The sequence below is a fragment of the Notolepis coatsorum genome (genome assembly GCF_963971535.1).
Source record: "Notolepis coatsorum genome assembly, chromosome: 16".
Taxonomy (NCBI): Eukaryota; Metazoa; Chordata; class Actinopteri; order Aulopiformes; family Paralepididae; genus Notolepis; species Notolepis coatsorum.
In genome coordinates this window covers 103,864,298-103,885,223 of record NC_140180.1, presented here as the reverse complement: position 1 = coordinate 103,885,223, position 20,926 = coordinate 103,864,298, and the positions used below count along the sequence as shown (strand labels likewise).

The 20,926-nt window shown below is 46.0% G+C and overlaps 1 protein-coding gene across 1 annotated transcript in view; it reads right to left on the bottom strand.

The window, feature by feature from the left end:
• gemin5 (gem (nuclear organelle) associated protein 5) overlaps nucleotides 1–17,134 on the bottom strand; it is a 117,520-nt gene extending 100,386 nt beyond the window's left edge. The window contains exons 1-6 of the mRNA XM_084331589.1: nucleotides 17,042–17,134; nucleotides 14,707–14,898; nucleotides 4,961–5,115; nucleotides 3,241–3,422; nucleotides 1,042–1,184; nucleotides 29–121 (exon numbers count right to left, since the gene is read on the bottom strand). Coding sequence (XP_084187715.1) covers nucleotides 29–121; nucleotides 1,042–1,184; nucleotides 3,241–3,422; nucleotides 4,961–5,115; nucleotides 14,707–14,848 — 715 coding nt within the window. The 5' untranslated portion in view covers nucleotides 14,849–14,898; nucleotides 17,042–17,134. The remainder of the gene's footprint in view (nucleotides 1–28; nucleotides 122–1,041; nucleotides 1,185–3,240; nucleotides 3,423–4,960; nucleotides 5,116–14,706; nucleotides 14,899–17,041) is intronic.
• Between the last annotated feature and the right edge of the window lie 3,792 nt (nucleotides 17,135–20,926).

Sequence of the window (20,926 nt, the reverse complement as noted above, 5' to 3'; positions counted from 1 at the left end):
CATGGTAACAGGAAGTTGAATATCTGACCTTTGCCCTTTGCAGTGCTCCATACTCTCACAGTCTGGTCCTTGCTCCCAGAGGCCAGGTAACAGCCCCCCTCCTCCGCCAGCCCATTAGAGGCTAAAGAAACAAAGAATCACAATTCATATGTCAGACTATAGCTGGGAGCTAGACAGTATTCCAAGGTATACCACATGGATTACTCCCCAAAACTGATAATCTGCATCAAAATGATCTGGGTAATGAAATCCCCTTTTCTTCAATCCAGGATCAAAATTAGCTCACCGATTTTGAGCCAGCCTTTCAAAACATGAATTGGGTTGGAGAATTTTTATCCAAATATCACACGATCAAAATCCAGGTTTAATAGGCCTCTATCCTGCCAGTTCAGTACAAATAACATTACAGCATGTTATGCAAAAAAAGCTAAGTACTGAACTACATGAAAGTTTACTTTATTCACCACTGAATACAGAGGATAATGCAAAAAGGTAAACAAAGTGGCATTATGTATAGCATCCTGGTTTGAATTTTAGATCCACATACTGTATGTTCAAAACGTTCAGCTCTCACAACTCCTTACAAGTAAAATTTCTGTAAAAAGCCAACCCCAGTTCCAGCTCTTCTAGTAGGATTGGTACCATCCTGAAATGTGGCTATCCTGGTTTTTGCTTGGAGCGTAAAAAAAAAGCTGCATTTAGGATTGGCTTACCAAATCCACATTTGTATGATCAGAATTGATTTTTTATTAGTTTGGAAAAACCCAATTTACAGATTTAATCCAATCTAATCTACTAGTGTTTACTAACTTCTGGAAACTGTTACACTACCTATGGTGATACAGTAAGTATATGTTGACTGTTACACTACCTATGGTGATACAGTAGGCATATGTTGACTGTTACACTACCTACAGTATGGTGATACAGTAAGTATATGTTGACTGTTACACTACCTATGGTGATACAGTAAGTATATGTTGACGGTTACTCTACCTACAGTATGGTGATACAGTAAGTATATGTTGACGGTTACTCTACCTATGGTGATACTCCTCAGAGCCTCCTCATTGGCCATGGGGGCCCAGGCTAGGGAGTGGATCTCGTCGTCATGACCACGGAGACGATGCACCACCTCGCCTTTCTTACTCACGTCAATCAGCACGATCATTCCATCCTTGTACCTTGAAGACAGTGACGTGTACCATCAGCTGGGAGATTAGAAGTTGTGGATGCATCCTAGTACAGTCATATGATTCAGGTTGACAGTGTTCAGATTGAGAATAAAAATTAAAAGCAGCCTATAAATTAATGAACAAAGAAGTACGTTTTTTTATCTACATCCATGAAACCATCCCAGAACAGTCCCAAACTAGTTTCATCTACATGTTCAAACAGTCCCAAACTAGTTTTATCTACATACTGAAACCATCCCAGAACAGTCCCAAACTAGTTTCATCTACATGTTCAAACAGTCCCAAACTAGTTTTATCTACATACTGAAACCATCCCAGAACAGTCCCAAACTAGTTTCATCTACATGTTCAAACAGTCCCAAACTAGTTTTATCTACATACTGAAACCATCCCAGAACAGTCCCAAACTAGTTTCATCTACATGTTCAAACCGTCCCAAACTAGTTTTATCTACATACTGAAACCATCCCAGAACAGTCCCAAACTAGTTTTATCTACATGTTCAAACCGTCCCAAAATAGTTTTATCTACATACTGAAACAGTTCCAGAACCGCCGCAAAACTACAGTTGTATTCATCCCAAACTGAATAAGAACCGTCCCAAATCTAAAAAAGTTGATTGTAGGGCTGTCAGTTTATTGCGTTAATTAGATTCATTAATTACACAGCAAATTATCACGTTATGAAAATTAACTCAAAATTAATTACAAAAAAAAAAAAAAAAAAAAAATTATAATATTCTTTTTTTATCACATTCATTCCATAAGAATGTAGAATACACATTTAGGGCCCGCGTCCACCTAGCGCATATTTCTCCGTGAAACATGCTGGGAGTGCGCCGGCAGAGCTGGCTTGACGCGCATCTTGTAGATGACAGAAAGAAATCTACAGCCATGCCGCGGTTTTGCACATATTATAGCATATTTGAATAACTTTATTGTATATTAATTATATATATAGTTATTGCCTGACACCACAGTTCGCCCTTTGCTTTTTATTAGCTTTTTAGTAGTGTATTCGTGTAGTTATTATTATTAGTTTTGTCGCGAATCTCAATGGTCTGTGTGGAGACAGCCAGACAGGCAGGCAGCTCCGGTGTCAGGTTACAAGCAGAGTGGTAGATGACTGGCTGTGATTGGTTGTTTGAATATGCGCTCGGCGCACCGCTCTAGAAAAGTTCAGCCAGTTTCAACTCTCTGGCTTGTGCGGCCGCATAAAGGCGCTGAAAAAAGAAGCCGACGGCAGCGCACTTCCTAGAGGCGGCCGCATGGAGCCGCATGCGCTCCCTCCCCATTGTAATACATTGAAAACAGACGCGTGCGGTCCTAAATATGCGCTAGGTGGACGCGGGCCCTTACAGACTTTTTTTTAATATGGTCCATTTGCGGAATCTCAGGGAATGTATTCCCAGTGTCAGAAATACTGTGGGCTAGATCCACAAAGAATGGATTGCACGGTGCAAGTTGCACCCTTACTTACAATTCATTATGAATTGAAAATGAGGGACCCTGATGTAAACAAGACGAAAGTCTCTCTGGTCTGCATCCCCTTAACAATTGTGTGTATTGAGCCGTACTGTATTGTACCCATTCTGCAATCTGTTAATAAAATGTTCAATCAATCAATCTGCGCGGTGATTGATCAAATGAAAAATTTATTTTTAGTAAATTGTAATGAACCAAATGAGAATATAATTTTTTTTTTTATCGTGAATAACACCATGCTCAAATTGACCAGACCTGAAAAATCTAAGCAAATTAATAGATGGAAGATGATTAAACAGAAAGTTTTGTAGATACAGTACTGAATTCTGCCATCCGGACACATGCAATTTGAAATATGATTATAGAATATCGAGCATAAAATGGTTATACGATTAAAATGCGATTAATTAATTACAAATCCTGTAATTATATGATCATTTTTTTTAATCGCCTGACAGCACTAATGTGAATACAATGCCTCCTTTTTTTTTTACCGTCCCGAGTTGTCCCTAAATTGGTGTTATCGTCCCCCAGGCCACTGGGGTCGCCCTTCTCCTTACCCCACAGCCACGTGGTTCCAGGTGTGCGGCGAGCAGGAGAGGCAGAAGATGCTCCGGGGTTCTGGGAAGAAGCTGACGGAGTCTCCCGTGTGGTACCAGTAGCAGACCACCACCCCCTTCTCCTCCCCGGACACCACCAGGTTCTGATCCACCGGGGACCAGTGGACGGCTCTGATGGTGCTCTGTTCAGGAGAACCAACGCACACGGCTCAATACATTTTACATTTACATTTATAGTCATTTAGCTGACGCTTTTATCCAAAGCGACATACAAGTCAGCAGCTCTTACATCCGAGTAACAATGATCGTCAAACAGTGCTGAAACTTGGATGCTGCAGTATTTGGATGCTGCAGTATTGAGTGCATATAGACATAAGACATATTAGTATAGTAGGCGGAGTGCATGGTAGTATAGGACAGTAAGAAGGTTAGTGTTTTTAATTATAATTTTTTTTTCATTTCAGATATTGATTGAAGAAGTGTGTTTTTAGTCTACGGCGAAATGTTGGTCGGGATTCGGCTGTCCTAACTGTGGTGGGAAGTTTGATCCACCATTGTGGAGCAAGGACCGGGAATAGGTGGCTTCTCTTTGATGACCCCCTCGGAGCTCGGATAGGAGTGGGTCTGAGGCGGCCAGAGGATGTAGAGCGGAGGGGTCTTGAGGGTGTGTAGTTAGAGACCATCAATACCAGGGATGGACACGAGTAATGTTTCCCCAGATCGAGTACTCGCATGAATTACTAGTAGTACTCGAGCAGTGAGTTATGCAAATCTATTTTTAGAATGCATAAAGAACACAGCAGCAATCACAATGCACATCGATGCTCAATGCTTATAGTCAGTCAAAACAGTCAGTTACAAGTTGTAATAATTACATTACTTCCACTCTGTCTGCAGCGGGTCTCTCTACTCATGGAAACGCAGATTTTGTTTGGGTCCATGTAACATTAGCAGAACTAACGTTAACAGTCAGCTAGCCACAACTTCCGCATGTCCGTATCAATAGTCTATGAACGCTATGCAAAGTGGGCGACATGTTGTTGGCAAGCTGTGTTAGCTAGCTGCATTCCAACGCAACAACCTTTTCGCGCTACCACTTACTCCTCTCCAACTCTCTCAGGCTTGTCTTCCTGCAACAACTCACACCTCGCAGGATTTCAGAGCAAGATTTCAGATTACAGCTCCGTCTTAAAACACAGTATTCTGCCTTCTGTCCCAAGCTTGGCAAAAAAAGCCCCCTTCCTGAAGCAGCAACTTTCATATTCATCCCACTCGTGAAAATGGAGAACATTTTACTAAAGAGTACTTCCCTTATGTCCTCGTAGACAGGACAGTAAAACAAAAAAGTAACCACATTCTCAATTTCACCTACAGTAGCGCACACACCAAACAATCTCTGTCCTCCTCTGGTGTGGCATTAAACCTGCCGGTCTCTAGTAGGGCTAGTGGTAATGTCTCTGACCGTATCTGTGCACATTTTGTTTAAATTATACTTCACATAAGGTTCTGCACTGTAACTATTATTTACAAAACAGTGACTTAGTCCTAACTAACAAAATCCACTAAGCTCAGACTGATCCCAATCCTGCGTCCGCTGTGACTTCACAAAGCCTGCTTATTGACCCCTGACCTCTGTGCTTATTGACCCCTGACCTCTGTGCATGCACCTAGCCACGTTGGTGAACAAGAGGCCTGGTCAAACAGGCCGAGGGACACTCACCTGGTGACATGTGTGTTCCTTTATGAAAACCTTCTCGTCAGAATCCCAGAACTTAATGGTCCCGTCGTCTGAGGAGCTGGCACAGAGATGACTCTGGCCCGCGTGCTGGCAGAAGGAGAAGCCAGACACTCGTTCTTTATGGCCGACCAGTTCACCTGAGAACGACAAGAGCGAGAGGGAGGATATTATTAAAATAGCATTGAGTAGAAAGCTATCCGGCTCTAAGCTAGCCAAGCACAAAGGAATGGAAGCGAATACGGACCAGCTAGCCTAGCTGTTGGCCAAAAACACCTCTCTCAGAGTTTTAAGCTAGGCTAGTGGTCCGTTATGCTAGGTGTAACTGAGGGGTACAATTCCCTGACTGCATTAATAAGTATGGTATCATTAAACCACTACCGTCTTATGTACATTACTACTGGCCATACAGTACACGAGTATATGATGAGAACACCTCCACAATGACACGGTTTCCACACAAATCTGGGTTAAGAATATTTATTAGCAGCAAGAATACATAATATACTTTACTTTCAATGCGCTTATAAGGCAAAGGAATGTGCGTAGGTAAATCAATAACGAATGTCCATTCTCATATTACGCAGGAGATGATAATACAACCTGAATATTAGGAATTATATCTATGGTACTCTGGGGAGGCAGCGGGAGATTCTGGTAGGGGGTTCCCACCGGTTGTAAGCCAGCAGGGGGAGGAAATGTTCGAATGCAAAGTCTGGATCCACGGGGACTCAATAAGCTCCTGCTATGGGAGGCGGTATATTACTCCCTGATCGGCAGACGAAAGCAGCAGCTGTAATCCCAGTATGCGTGCAGCACAGGTGAAAGCCGGCCAGCCTCTCCTTGAGACGGGCTCGAGTGATGCTCCTCACGTCACGGGTAAATCCCACAGTAGTGGGTGTAGACGATTCTTCTCCGCTCCAACAGCCTGGTCCAAAGCAATAATAATAATAATCCAGCCGGAAAGGGGCTCTGCATTCACCGTTGTAGATACTCCGGTGCGCGGTACTTCACATTAACTAGGTTGAACTTGACGTTATTCCACTAAGCTCTGACACTTTACTATCCTATTCGCACGCGGCTATAAGTGCTCTATTTAGACGCACGGTTGCTCACTTCACTTGGTCGTTGACTCGTGATGAAGGCTTTACTAGTAAGGAGCGAACGATACGTTGAACAAACGTATTAGGATAAGACAAGACCCTATTTTGGGGCAAAAACGGGCCCTACTTCACCGCACGTCGTATCGTGGGTGAGGCTTCACTTGGGTAACTCGAACTACTTCTGTATTCACCTGCGCCATATTTATATGTTAGGCGAATAAACTAGTACCAGCCTTATTCCTGTCTCGTAGTCTTGGGCAGAACCGGGCATGTTGAGACAAGCCTTGACGGTGGCTTTGAACTTGACTCTGGGGGTATGGCAATGGCGCTGGTGGAACGCTATCCAATAAGAGAACGAAATATTATGGTCTGTACTAGGTTAAAGGGATATTCCGTGTATATGTACAAAGAATACACAAGGGATATCAAACGATATACAAATATTATGCAATATATATCAATCAATAAATACATATATTCGGTTTAATCTGACCCTTTGTAACAGCCGCCTCCTAATTAGTCCCACCTAATTAGATAAGCAGAGGCAGATTAACCACACTGTCCACTACTCAATGTCTGTTGTGAGGGTAGGCAGTTCACAAAGTCAGGGGTCATGGTCGTCATTAAGCGAGTCGGGGAGCCTTGGCGACTCTATCAGCCTCGCCACGGGTCGGTTGTAGGTCCGCCCTTGGACGAGCAATTCTGCCGCTCTGACCTTTCCGTCGGCACCAGTGGTCACTTTGCTTACGCGGCCGGCCGGCCACGCAGCTCGGGGTAGTGACTGGTCTATGGTCATGACGACTGGACGGGATGAAGGGGGGCTTAGGAGGAAGCGGGCCTGAGACTGCTTTGATCTGTGCTTGGCTGTGCCTCCTCCTCCTCCGTCTGTTTCTCTTGTTTGCTCTGTACCCCGTCTGAGGAGGGGCCGGTGCCGGCCGCCCCGTCAAGGAGTCGCTTGGGGTGCTAGGTTCGAGGTCAGCTACGTCTGGAGCGCAGCTGAGGGGGGTGGAGTTCCGAACTCCCTCTGGTGCCCACGGTTCTCTTGCGGGCCTCTCGCTCAATGTCAATAGCCTCTGCTGTACGAGGGAGTGGCCGGTGTCGCTCGCCTTTGTGTGTAGGCAGCGTGTAGACGTGGGTTGACTGTCAAGTCCGTAGAGGGGGCCCTGGAGCGTCCATCCCAGTTGGGTCTGAACCGCGACTGGGCATCCTTTGGGTCCGATGTGGGCCGCCTCAATTGGGAGAATGAGGTCCGCGTGGTCGGAGCCGATGAGCAGGGTCGGTGTGGCGCCGTCGATAAGCGGTATAGGTAGTTGACGTAGGTGCACATACTTGGCCATCAGCTGTGGGATGGGGTAGGTGTACTGTGATAGGCCTATGTCGTGGCTGGTGAAGACGTTGGTGATGCTATACTGCTTCTCGGGCTGGTCCACCGCTGCTATCTTGAAGGAGACATTTTCACCCTTTATGGTCTTCTGGTCCCTTCTGATGGTGCGTATGGTCATGGTATCTTTGACACCCCGCAGGCCCAACTGGGCTGCTGCGGAAGCGAGGAGGAGTCTTTTCAGACCCATCGTCCAGGACGGCGTAAGTGTCCAGGACCTTGTCCTCGTAGCTCAGGAGCACTCCGACCACTTTGATGAGCACTCGGGGGGTCCCGCTATGCTGGTCAATGTGGAGCACTCCTGTTGGTCGGTTGCCTTGGATCTTCTGGTGGGCTCCGCACAGTGCTGCGCGGTAAGCGGCGCCCGCCTGGGCCGCCCCTGCGCGGTAAGCGGCGCCCGACTGGGCCGCCTCACGCCACTGGTCAACTCAGACGGGGTTCAGTGTCTTATATTCGGCGCACTGTGCCAGCCAGTGTCCGCCGTCGCAGTAGGTACAGTAGGGAGCGGTCTGGTGGCTCTTCGGTACTGGTGCCACCGCCTCGGGCATGGTACATTACCGCGACGGGCCCACTCTGTTGTCCTGGCTGACGCCTGTTGATGTCATGCAGGACCTCCAAGTGGGTGCCACCGCACCTGCTGCACTTCTTCAAGCGGCACTCAGCTGCTAGGTGGCTGCGCGCGCAGCGGAAGCAGCGGCGGTGGTCCTTGATCCACTGACTCACCTCGTCCGTGGTCAGCTTCCCGAAAGTGTCGCATTGGTACAGCCAATGTTCTCCCTCACAGTACTGGCACTCAATCTTCCACTGGTCCTCTTTCGTCGAGGGGGTGTTGTGGTTCCTGTGCTGTGGTACTGATTCGGCTTGGTGCATAACGGTCACCAACCGGCGGTTATCTGTTGATCCCCGAGGTCCGAGTCTTGGGCTTGGTCCACTCCATACGAACGTGTCGAGTCGTAGGCTACTGACCTCCCTGGCGAGGAACTCAGATAGGTCTAGGAGGGATGCCTCTGGACCGTTGGGGTCGCGGTGGTCTCTCTGCCGCCGAAAGCGCTCTTGTCGGGCGGGAGGGAGCTTCTCTAATATCCTCTCTACATTAGAGTTAGCGTACAGTTCATAGATCCCCTTTTCCTTTTGGGCCCCCAGCATCCCTACCAGGGACTGTACCTTGATAGACAGGTCATCTAATGCTCTGTTGTCTCTGGCTGGGGGGAGACGGTCAATGTCTCTTATCTCCTGTATCACGTAGTCCCATATGCGTCCATAACGTTGGTCGAGGGCTACTAGAGCCGCGGTGTATGGGGTAGTAGAGCTGGAATATGCCAGCGCTATATTGTGCGCTCTGGGCACCTTCAGGTGCTTGAGTAGGATAGCATACTTGTACGGTTCATCTGGTACGTCGGACAGCATAGTCTCTAAGCACATTCGTAGCTCTGTGTACTGTGCTCTGTTCTCGTGTGTGAAGTCCGGGAACGTCGGTGTGCCAAGGTACAATGCCATGGATGACTGGCACATCGGTGAGCGTTGGGGGAGAGGCCTCCTGGGCGAGTCTCCCCGTGCGTGTCGTCTTGGGCTGGTACTTGGTGGGTACCGAAGGTCGGGTACCCAGGTGCTGTTCCTCGGGGCTGGCGGTGCGTCAAACTCACCCGTGAGTTGAGTCGGGGGTTTGTAGCGCAGGGCCTCGGGGCTGACGTCTGGGCTGTACTGGACCTCCTGGTCCAGAGTACGTTGCTGCTGGTCGGGGCTGTACTGGGCCTCCTGGTCCAGAGTACGTTGCTGCTGGTCGGCTTGACATTCCTCCTCTTCCTCTTCCTCTGCTAGGACCTGGAGTCTTCTGTTCAGTCTCTCGGCGTGGTCCGGTTCTTCCCGGTTGCTGGGTCTCGTATGGACCGGCCGGGAAGGGGGTTCGGAGACGTGGACAGGATCCTCCTGTTGGCGGGGTCCCGGGTCGCTTGGTCGGGTAGGGGAATGCGTCCTAGACCCTTGTCGTGACGATCTCCGGGAGCTCCGTGCGGAGAGAGGGGGTGTCGCCATGGCAACCAATTTGTCCATCAGCTGCGCCTGCAGCCGGTCGCGCTCTGCCTTGCGCTGGGCATGGGCTGTGTCACGCGCTACTTCGCGGTGGGCATTGGCGGCGTCGCGCTGTGCATTGGCGCTGGCCTGGGCGGCGTCGCGCTGTGCGTTGGCGGCGTCGCGCTGGGCATTGGCGGCGTGGAGCTGTGCATTTGCGACGTCGCGCTGTGCATTGGCGGCGGCGTGCTGTGCATCGGCGCGGCTTCTTTCAATGTTCTCTTCCGTCTGAAGGCGTCTGGTCTCCAGTCTTATGCGGTCGTCTTCACTCCTTTGTTGCTCTCGCTCGGTTGCAGAATGTTCGCGTTCACGGAGGGCTTGCGCTTGGAGTTGCGCATGAAGGCGCTCTCGTTCGTCTGCAGCTTGTTCGCGCTCGCTCGTCTGTTGCGCTTGGAGTCGATCGCGTTCACCCTGAAGTCGATCGCGTTCGGTAGAGGCTGCCAGGGTGGCGATGAGTGCCTGTGCCAGCATCTTGTCCGCCTCGCTGGGGGAAGACGCTGGTAGAGGTGATCGGCTTCTGGTAGTACTCGTTGGAGATCCGTTCTCCTGTCGCGTACCGAGGAGATCCATCTCCTGGGTGCACGTCTCTTCTTGTGGTGGGTCGGGTTCCGTCCCGGGAGGGCTTTCTTTATCCTGGAGCTCTCCGGGGACTACCTCGTCGACGTTGGCGGGGGGTAAAGTCATGTCAGGTCCCTCCTGGTCCCCGCCGTGAGCTTGGTCAGTTACGTTAGAACCCACTAGGGTCTCTACTGGCGGGGTAGCCTGGTCGTTAGGATTTGGCATACTTTTACTATCCGCTTTAGTTATTTTATCCGCATTTAACTTCCTTTTAAAGCTAGGTATTGGACTGACAACATAGTCGTCTAGGTGAAGCGGTGGCTGCCGTCTGCGCTCCGGGCGTTCTAGCTCGGGAGAAGCGTTTGTGGAGTGCTCATCATCGGCCATGTTAATATTAATATTATATTAATATTACGCTAATTCTTATCCGGGGCTCGAAGGACCAATTGTAACTGAGGGGTACAATTCCCTGACTGTATTAATAAGTATGGTATCATTAAACCACTACCGTCTTATGTACATTACTACTGGCCATACAGTACACGAGTATATGATGAGAACACCTCCACAATGACACGGTTTCCACACAAATCTGGGTTAAGAATATTTATTAGCAGCAAGAATACATAATATACTTTACTTTCAATGCGCTTATAAGGCAAAGGAATGTGCGTAGGTAAATCAATAACGAATGTCCATTCTCATATTACGCAGGAGATGATAATACAACCTGAATATTAGGAATTATATCTATGGTACTCTGGGGAGGCAGCGGGAGATTCTGGTAGGGGGTTCCCACCGGTTGTAAGCCAGCAGGGGGAGGAAATGTTCGAATGCAAAGTCTGGATCCACGGGGACTCAATAAGCTCCTGCTATGGGAGGCGGTATATTACTCCCTGATCGGCAGACGAAAGCAGCAGCTGTAATCCCAGTATGCGTGCAGCACAGGTGAAAGCCGGCCAGCCTCTCCTTGAGACGGGCTCGAGTGATGCTCCTCACGTCACGGGTAAATCCCACAGTAGTGGGTGTAGACGATTCTTCTCCGCTCCAACAGCCTGGTCCAAAGCAATAATAATAATAATCCAGCCGGAAAGGGGCTCTGCATTCACCGTTGTAGATACTCCGGTGCGCGGTACTTCACATTAACTAGGTTGAACTTGACGTTATTCCACTAAGCTCTGACACTTTACTATCCTATTCGCACGCGGCTATAAGTGCTCTATTTAGACGCACGGTTGCTCACTTCACTTGGTCGTTGACTCGTGATGAAGGCTTTACTAGTAAGGAGCGAACGATACGTTGAACAAACGTATTAGGATAAGACAAGACTCTATTTTGGGGCAAAAACGGGCCCTACTTCACCGCACGTCGTATCGTGGGTGAGGCTTCACTTGGGTAACTCGAACTACTTCTGTATTCACCTGCGCCATATTTATATGTTAGGCGAATAAACTAGTACCAGCCTTATTCCTGTCTCGTAGTCTTGGGCAGAACCGGGCATGTTGAGACAAGCCTTGACGGTGGCTTTGAACTCGACTCTGGGGGTATGGCAATGGCGCTGGTGGAACGCTATCCAATAAGAGAACGAAATATTATAGTCTGTACTAGGTTAAAGGGATATTCCGTGTATATGTACAAAGAATACACAAGGGATATCAAACGATATACAAATATTATGCAATATATATCAATCAATAAATACATATATTCGGTTTAATCTGACCCTTTGTAACACTAGGCTAGTGGTCCGTTACGCTAGGCTAGCTTGGGGCCTACAGGAATAGGGGACATACAGTATTATGCAACTTTTTATATGACAATATATGTATATGACATCTAAACCAGCGCCTCTTTCTTCCCTTGCATTGAAGACCGTTTTTGGTGGAAGTAGCAACACAATACATTATGTTAAAAGTCTTATTATCAATGTTTTGAAAATAAATGTTTCCACAAGAGCAAAAAGTACAGTAGAATCTAAAAATGGTGCTGAACACAGCAATGTTTCAAACACAATGGGCTGGTTAATGTAATAACATGTAGACCAAAACATAAAAAAAAAAAAAAAAAAAAAGTAATAATACATCCACATAGCTTTTAGAAAGGTGCAGAATAAAAGTATTGCTTTTCCCCAAAATAAATGATTTATGGATTTATCATTTTCAAAATGTTGGTGGGTCCAAAATGAATGTGTCCCCTCCGCGTGTAGTCTTTTACCAACAAACTTGCGTCACGCGATTGGCGCAGATGTCACATGACCAGAAACGTCAGTGGCCAATCAGATCGCGGAAAAATGCAAGTTTGTTGGTAAAAAACTAGACGCATCCCCTCCCTACTTCCCATTTCCTCACGTGGAATGGATAAACGTGTTGCTAGTTGAGACATGCTGCTGCTCTAGTGCGACATCTAGTGGCTCAGTGTTATCTATAGCACCTTTAACGGGTAGAGCTTGGGTTATGTGCCTTTCACATACTGTATAGGTCGCTTTCACACAGGGGCTGTTTGGTCCGGACTTTCGGACCAGAATTCGATAGTCCGGTTTTTCGGGTCTGTGTGAATGCGCGTCGAACTCGGTTCGCGGACCAGTCGAACTCTGGTCCGCCTGAAAACGTACGTCTCGGTTCGGCTTCATCGAACCAAACGCGAACCAAATATAGGAAGTGATTATTATTACCACTGCTCGCAGCACTCACTGCAAAACAAGCACACTGCATCTAATCTCTCTATCTATCTATCTGTGCATCTTGGGAAGAAGGAAGAAAAAACGCGGCTTATTATTATTACCGAGGCGCGCGGCTTATTATATTATTAATAAAACAGCTACTTGTGGGCACTCATAAAAACACCGTGGTCTACAAGTTGTTTAGCGAGAGGATGGTGGTAATGTGCTTCCAGGGAACAAAATTAACTTTTTGACTTACCAGCCATTTGGCTGGTAGATTTTAAAAACTACGAGCCAGGCAGATTTTTTACCAGCCAAAAATTAAAAATAGCTTTTTAGTATATCGCCATGTGTTATTATTACTATATAATACTCTCATATGCTATTTTCAATTAATATCATAAACAACATAAGGAATATTAGCATAATTTTGAGTGGACTGAAGGAATGAGTCAGCGTTAATAGTTTTAAATGCAAAAATGTATTGAAACATAGAAGTGGGGTCGGGGACACACACACTGTTTCAACTCACCACCCCCGCATCATATTGTAGTCTAGTCTGTCTTCAAACTTCCACTCCTCTCGAAACCTTTTTATATTTGAATATCAACATTATCTGTGCATCCTCAGTAATCCTCAGTTTACTACAATATACTCCTCTCCTGAGTCCTGAGTCCTGACTAGTGACTTCATCGTCTTTCCAAACGCATGCACACACACAGAGAAAGCCCCCCCCCCCCCCATTTCCCTTTCCCCAGTCCACACTGTCTGCTGTTCTCTATGGCTCTGCCGCTGATCAGGATTAGCTTGTTAGCTTACGCTAACATAACGTTCATTTCGGGCGATGTGGGCATAAAGGAATGGCGACGATGCAATGCATGTTAGATGCATTTGACCCGTTGTGAGAAGAAGAAAAAACCACAGACTTATTTCGGCTCGCAAAATAGGCGCACTGCTGTGTAGCTCTGCTCTCGGGGAACAAACTTAACTTTTTGACTTACCAGCCATTTGACTGGTAGATTTAAAAACTACCAGCCAGGCAGATTTTTTACCAGCCATTGGCGGTTGGCTGGTACTTATTTTGTTCCCCGTGTGCTTCAATAGAACAATGCCATGTCAAAACTCAGCTCCGCTGATCTGGAGGACTCGCAGTCCACACAGACACACACACACGGGATCGCAGCCACACACACATTTCCACTGTCCAATAGACAAGCGCCCTTTTCGACCGCGTGACATTGTTCAGAAGGTCTCGGTCCGCCTGACAGATATCTGTGTGAAAGCAGGCGAACCAAATGAAGAATGCAACAATGTTGCAACTTCACCCCCAGAACCGCACCGAGTCCACCAAAACTATATGTGAAAGCGACCTAGCACTGTGCTCTGAAACCCATTATTTTCAATGGCTTGTGCTGCGCCACAAAGGCTTCTCACTGCACGCTGCGATTAATCCCTGCGCCACCTAAGGAAAGGAAAGGCAGCCAGGCAGGTTGATACTGGCACTATTTACAATTTCCTAATTTCTACAAATGGTAAATGCCTGCTTTTTTTATATAGCGCTTTTATCCAAAGCGCTTTACAGTTTGTTACTCACATTTCACATTTTACCCATTCACTCACACATTCACAGACCGACGGCGGAGGCAACCATGCAAGGTTCCATTCCCTGTGTAGCTCAATGGGTAGAGCAAGGCACCAACACTGCCAGGGTTAGGGGTTCCATTCCCATTGGACTTGGCGGGCCTCTCATACAAAAAATGCATGCGCCCACTAATCATAGTAAGTTACTGAACGGTGCTTTGGAGAAAAGCCTCCCTCCACCAAATGACAGTTACTGTGTATGTATGTATGTATGTATGTATGTATGTATGTATGTATGTATGTATGTATGTATGTATGTATGTATGTATGTATGTATGTATGTATGCATGTATGTATATGTATGTATGTAACGTTAACTCACCCACAACCGTGCAGGTGGGCGATTTAAGGTCAATCAAAGATATGATGCTTCTGGCTCCAAATCCCAGTATGCCCGCGGCACTGGTGTCAGAGCACCGGGAGCAGTACCAGTTTGGAGAAGGCGGGAGCTGTCTCTCGTGCATGATGCTTGCAGCAGCAGTTGGCCTTCAGGTGGGAAAGATCTCTAGGAAGTCTAGGAAATCACAGTCATTAAAACATTATCACATGATGACAGTCGGCTACATCGTCCCCCTCCGGTCCTAGCTGACGGCAACTGTAGTCAGAGTCGTCCGGAAATGCTCTCAGTCCTCCCTCCCCCCACCACCACCCCCTCCCCTCGGGGTGCTCTGAGACACACAGACTCAAGGCTAGTTTAACATGTCTCAACAAATGTGCATGTTTGTATTAATTAATGATTGTGCCATTATTGCTATCATTGCTATCAAATGTAATAATTGTGAATGATTTTCTGTAATGAGTTGTATGTGTATGTATCAAGCATCCTTGACTTCCAGGGACAACGATGTAAATAAGTCAACTATTACACATGGGCAAAACAGAGTCCATTCTCTTCGGTTCAAATAACAAACTCAGCAAGACCGACGGCTTCTCAGTTACAGTGGGTGACAATATTGTCACAAGGAAAGAAGATATTACCTACCTGGGTTCCATCCTAGAGGCAAATCTTTCCTGTGACAAAATGGCATCCAATGTAATAAAAAAAGTCAACCAACGAACTCGATTCTTGTACCGGATCTCCTCACTGGTAAACAAGAATACCCTGAAGACTCTAGCAGGAGCACTCATTCAAGGGTACTACGACTATGCTTGCACCTCATGGTACCAAAGCACCTCAAAGGCGCTAAAAACAAAATTACAAACATCTCAAAACAAACTGGTCAGACTACTGCTTGACCTTACTCCTAGAACCCACCTCACCCCTGCCCACTTTGACAACCTAGGATGGCTTAGAGTAGACGACAGAGTACAGAAACTTGCAATGGGCCTGGTCTACAAGATACACTACACGACCAAGGTACCCATGTACATGACAAAATACTTCCCAAAGGTCAGTGAATACCACGATCACAACACCAGAGGGAGCTCCACAAATCATGTTAAACCCAGATTCGGCTCAAACAAGGGACTAAACACGTTTCGCAATTATGCCACATCAATGTGGAACGCCCTACCCAAAGCTGTAAAGGAATGTGAATCACTACCCACTTTCAAAAACACTCTCAAAAAACACCTAAGGGAGACTGCAACTCGAAACTGGCCCCTGTAAATGTCCGAACACAACCCCCTCCAATGTACAGTAAATTACCAAGTATGGTCTAGCCAATAATCCAATGTACAGTTTTGTTTGTACAGTTGTACAGTCAGTGTCCCCCACCCACCCCTCCTACCCAACCCCCCCCCCACTCCACTCCTACCCAACCCCCCCCCCCCCCCCCCCCCCCACCTCCAATGTACAGTCCCCACCCCCCCCCCCACCCCCACCTACCCAATCCAATGTACAGTTTCTACGTCAAATGTATATACTTTTTTTTTTTCTGGACTCTTTTTGTATCACAAACAGTACTGTAATTGCAAATCTGGTATGTCATAAATGTATAGATGTAGCAGTACTGTGTCTATCTGTATGTCATGTATGTCATATATGTTACGATGAATTGAAAATGGGGGACCCTGATGTAAACAAGACGAAAGTCTTTCTCTGGTCTGCATCCCCTTAACAATTGTATGTATTGAGCTGTACTGTACTGTACCCATTCTGCAATCTGTTAATAACGTTTTCAATCAATCAATCAGTCATTGGCTTTTTCGTTCCTATCCTTGACTAAAGCAAATATGTGATGTAATGATCTGACTGTATATGTTTTGTTGTCTAAATAAATAAATACCTACCTACCTACCTACCTGATCGTAAATAAATACTACAACGAAAGCAGCATGGCCACCCGGGTACTGAGAGGCAACTAACAGGCTAACGATGCTACCAGTACTTCTTTATTCACGTTAGCATCACAAAGACACACATTCTTATTGTAGTACAGTGTATTGACAATGGATATTATCTTAATGTGGACATGGCTTAACATCAACACAAGAAAAGTGCACATTGAATGTTTTACATGCCGTTTACCGGTGAAAAACAGTGTGTAAATAAAGTTGTTCCCGTTGAACCCCGCCGCCTCTCTGTCATGGTTACACCTACCTGGACCAAACCATGCCGCGGTGCTACCAGCTTTTTGTACTAGTTATAGCAAGTACACAGACTTATTACATATCCTATTAGAGGGAAAACATAATGATATTATAGATATGCTCACCAGTTTGTCTTCACCGCCAGAGAAACAACGAAGCCGACACTCAAAAGTGAGACATTAGAAGGAGCCTTCTTCGCTGCTTTAACCCGGTTTTAGTTCTAACGCGTGCAATAAGGTCCAGCTGCAGCGCCGGAGAATCCTCTCACTGGGCCAGCCTGTGGCAGCCACTGAGGGCGCGCGCTGATGTACGCAGTGGCGATTCTAGGCATTTTTAGCAGGGGGGCACATCACAGGACAGAAACGTATTGCAATAATGACAAGACAATAGAGATAAAATAGAATAAACTAGCATGAGCTAGTATGGGGGGGGGGCACATCACAGGACAGAAACGTATTGCAATAATGACAAGACAATAGAGATAAAATGGAATAAATAAAATTTAAACAGAAATAAAAATGTAATTATATTGATAGACATTACAAAAGAGATTCCTAATTACAACAATAATTGTTCACCCAAAGGCTGTCTAACCAACCTAAAACATGTTAGCCATTGTAGTGCTGTACAAGTATTTTAAAGTGTTTTATCACTCAATACATTTAATTAATAATAAACTCAATTAATTGTATCACTCTATCAAGTTGCCCCATGGGCCATGGCATGAAATTATTCATTCATATTAATTCAAGTATTTGCATGTGAGTGAAAGGTACATGCATCGTTTCAAATATTGTACTGCCACCAACTGGTTACAAATAAAACAAAAAGTATTTTAGGGCGTTTTCACACCTGTAGTTTGTTTGCTTTGATCCGATTCAGGGAGACACAGGGACTATAATGATACAATGTTGCACTTGTCCCTTAGTTCGTTTGTGTTCACACGGCTGTGTTAACAGCGGACCAAAACAAACGCACGCGCGAGCAAACTGAATCTCCGCGTTACATTGAAATCGGGGAGGAGAGAGCGGGGGGAGGCGGGAGCAAATTAATTAATGTGGATGAGAGCCGTGATGTAAATCGGCCGATTTAGTTCTGATCGATTCAGGAAACTCAGAGGCATAAAAGTCTATTGGATCATGTCTCCAGCACCCCCACAGCCGTAGCTGCAACCACTTACACAGTGGCGGCTAGCCACTGGGGGCGCTCGGGCGCCGACCCCCCTGTTAAAAGAGAGAGAAGGAAAAAAAAATTGTTTTATAGCCCTATAAATAATATAAACATGTTTAAAATGAATAATATTTACTCATTTTAAGTATGTTTGTGTTTCCAATGCACAATATAACGTTAATATATCAAATAAAAAATAATCGTTTTCCTGAACAGGAAGTGACTCACTGCGCATAGCCGCATTTCTCCCTAGCCGTATTTCTCGCCCCCCGGGCTAGACGCAATAGCGATCTGAGTGCGTCATCGCTGTATCCGTCGCAGCCAATCAGTGCGTAACGCACTGTGCGTTGAAATATGATGTATTATGTTGGAAGCCGGGCGCGATTTGAATCGGTCTAGGCAAGCAGCCTTAGCAGCGTCTAGTTTTTTCCGTAGCCGCATTTCGCGGAGACGCTCTATGATTGGCCAACGTCAGTTTTTTTTCCGTAGCCGCATTTCGCGGAGACGCTCTTTGATTGGCCGACGCGATGCCAGTACTTTTTCCGTAGCCGCATTTCTCGGGTTGGCTTAGAGAGCAGGGTGATAGAATGCGCCAGGTAGTTCTTGGTCGGATGCACAGGCGAACTTATGTAGCCGGTGTGATCTTGTCTGCGTTGTGTTTAAAGTCGATTCGACCCCTGTTAAGGGATCGCCCTGAGTGGGAGTTGAACCCCGGACGCCGGCGTCGCGGGCCGCATCACAGACCACTAAGCAAGAAGTGAATTCACTTCTTGCTTCCGGGTCTGGATGCCTCTGGGGAGTGAGTTTACTTGCAGTACCGCTTAACGTCCACAGCCACTTCACGACTTGTACCTCGTGACTGTGGATATACTGCGGTACCTCCGTTACACTTAGGTAACGTTAGAGTTTGTCTTAGAGCGTGACAGCAAGTTCTTTCGACGGTTAAGCTTAGGCACTCTTTCAAAGTTGGTTAAGGTTAGAGTTTGTCTTAGAGCATGGTGATAGAACGCCAGGTAGTTTGCAGGCTGTTCGACGCGGAAATGGGCAAAGACACTCATTCATTGAATTCATCACAGTACTGTTGTGTTGTGTTAACAAGCTAATCTGGATGCAGTCTGGACAGAGTGGATAACTGGATTTACACAGTGGCGTCGCGTGGGTAAAATAACAGGGGAAGCCAAAAAAGTATTATTAAAAAAAAATTATTAAATATTTTTATTAATATATATATATATATATTTTTTTAAGTCAAGCAGTCACCATGTACACTACAGTATGGCTCGGCGGCCAGTCAAACTTTCTTTTTATTTATTTAACAGATTGCAGAATAGGTACAATACAGTACGGCTCAATACACACAATTGTATAAGGGGATGCAGACCAGAGAAAGACGTTTGTCTTGTTTACTAATACTGCTGGAGCATTGGTTAATTTTTGGTCCGATTTTTCCTTGCACGATTTTGCGCGCCGCGTGGGAGCGAATTCGAGACACATATTCGGTTGCAAAAAGGTGTCCCACGGTCTCATCTATGGCCGTGAATATTTTCACGCGGATCGGAATCACGGCGCGCCCGTGGGACACTTTTCCGTTTCGGCGAGTTTATTCCACGCTTTCTGTTTTCCTTTTCTAAGCATTTTAGGGGCTACATGTGATTGAGTAAAAGTTGCGGGACGCCCAGATGTTTCCACGATAGAAAGCTCGCGTGGATAAAGAGATTGGTTTTATCGGGTAAAAAACTGATCGCATCACGTTGGTTTCAACCGGAAAAAATTTGCCGAAAAGTGTGGTTTCTTACATATCTCGATGTGATATATCAAGAAATATCTACAGCAAGAATTCTGGGTCTCAATGAATCCAAAATGTCAATGTGGTTAGAAGTGGTGGAGAGAATAAAAGCTAGCTTATAATGGTAGTGTCTGGTTAGGAGTGAGGGATAATGGAGGTACTATCCAAGAGGGGGTCCGGGAGGGGGGGGTTTGAGCTGGAGCATATGTGTGTAGGGTTTTAGAAAATAGGTATTAGGGGTATATTATATACTAACATTTATATAATTGTAATTTCGCTGGATATACACTGTATACGGTTAAAATGTTATTATAGACTAATTTTGTTTTATCTTGTTTCTGTACTTGCATATATTTTAACCACCTTTACTGAAAGTTTCATTATGCATTGTGTGTTGAGTACTGACTTTTAATAATTTTTGTCTTGCAATAATAAAAAAAATATAAAAAAAAAAAAAGAAAGCTCGCGTGGATCCCATAATAGGCTCACTTAATACAGCGTTTTAAAAATCACGCAACATTTTCAGGGTCGCGAGCCGACCTTTTCCCCTCGTTTTCGATGATGGAAGTGATTTAGGAAAAGCTTCGGCACGCCGAGAGGTCCCCGTGGATTTAATCTCGCGAGGATCGGGGCAATATTCGGCCCGTGGGAACAGTTACGGGTTAATACAATGTTCAGAGTGCAGAGGGGAAAATATGCTGAGTGTTTTCCTCTCAGCCCCGTTTTAAACTTTTAGGGTGTGGCAGTCAGCTCGAATCTGATTGGCTAGGATCGGATTTGGACTCTATAATTCTGGAAGCCTGGAGAAAGAGACCTACCATCTGCCTCCTCTCCTGCTGCAGTGAGCATAGTGAGGCTGACAGTGTGTTAGAGGGAGTGAGAAGGAGAAGAGGGAGACATTTAAAAAAAAAAAAAAAAAAATTATAACACAGATGCACAGATGAAAAAGAATGTAAACGATTTTTCCTTGCACGATTTTGCGCGCCGCGTGGGAGCGAATTCGAGACACATATTCGGTTGCAAAAAGGTGTCCCACGGTCTCATCTATGGCCGT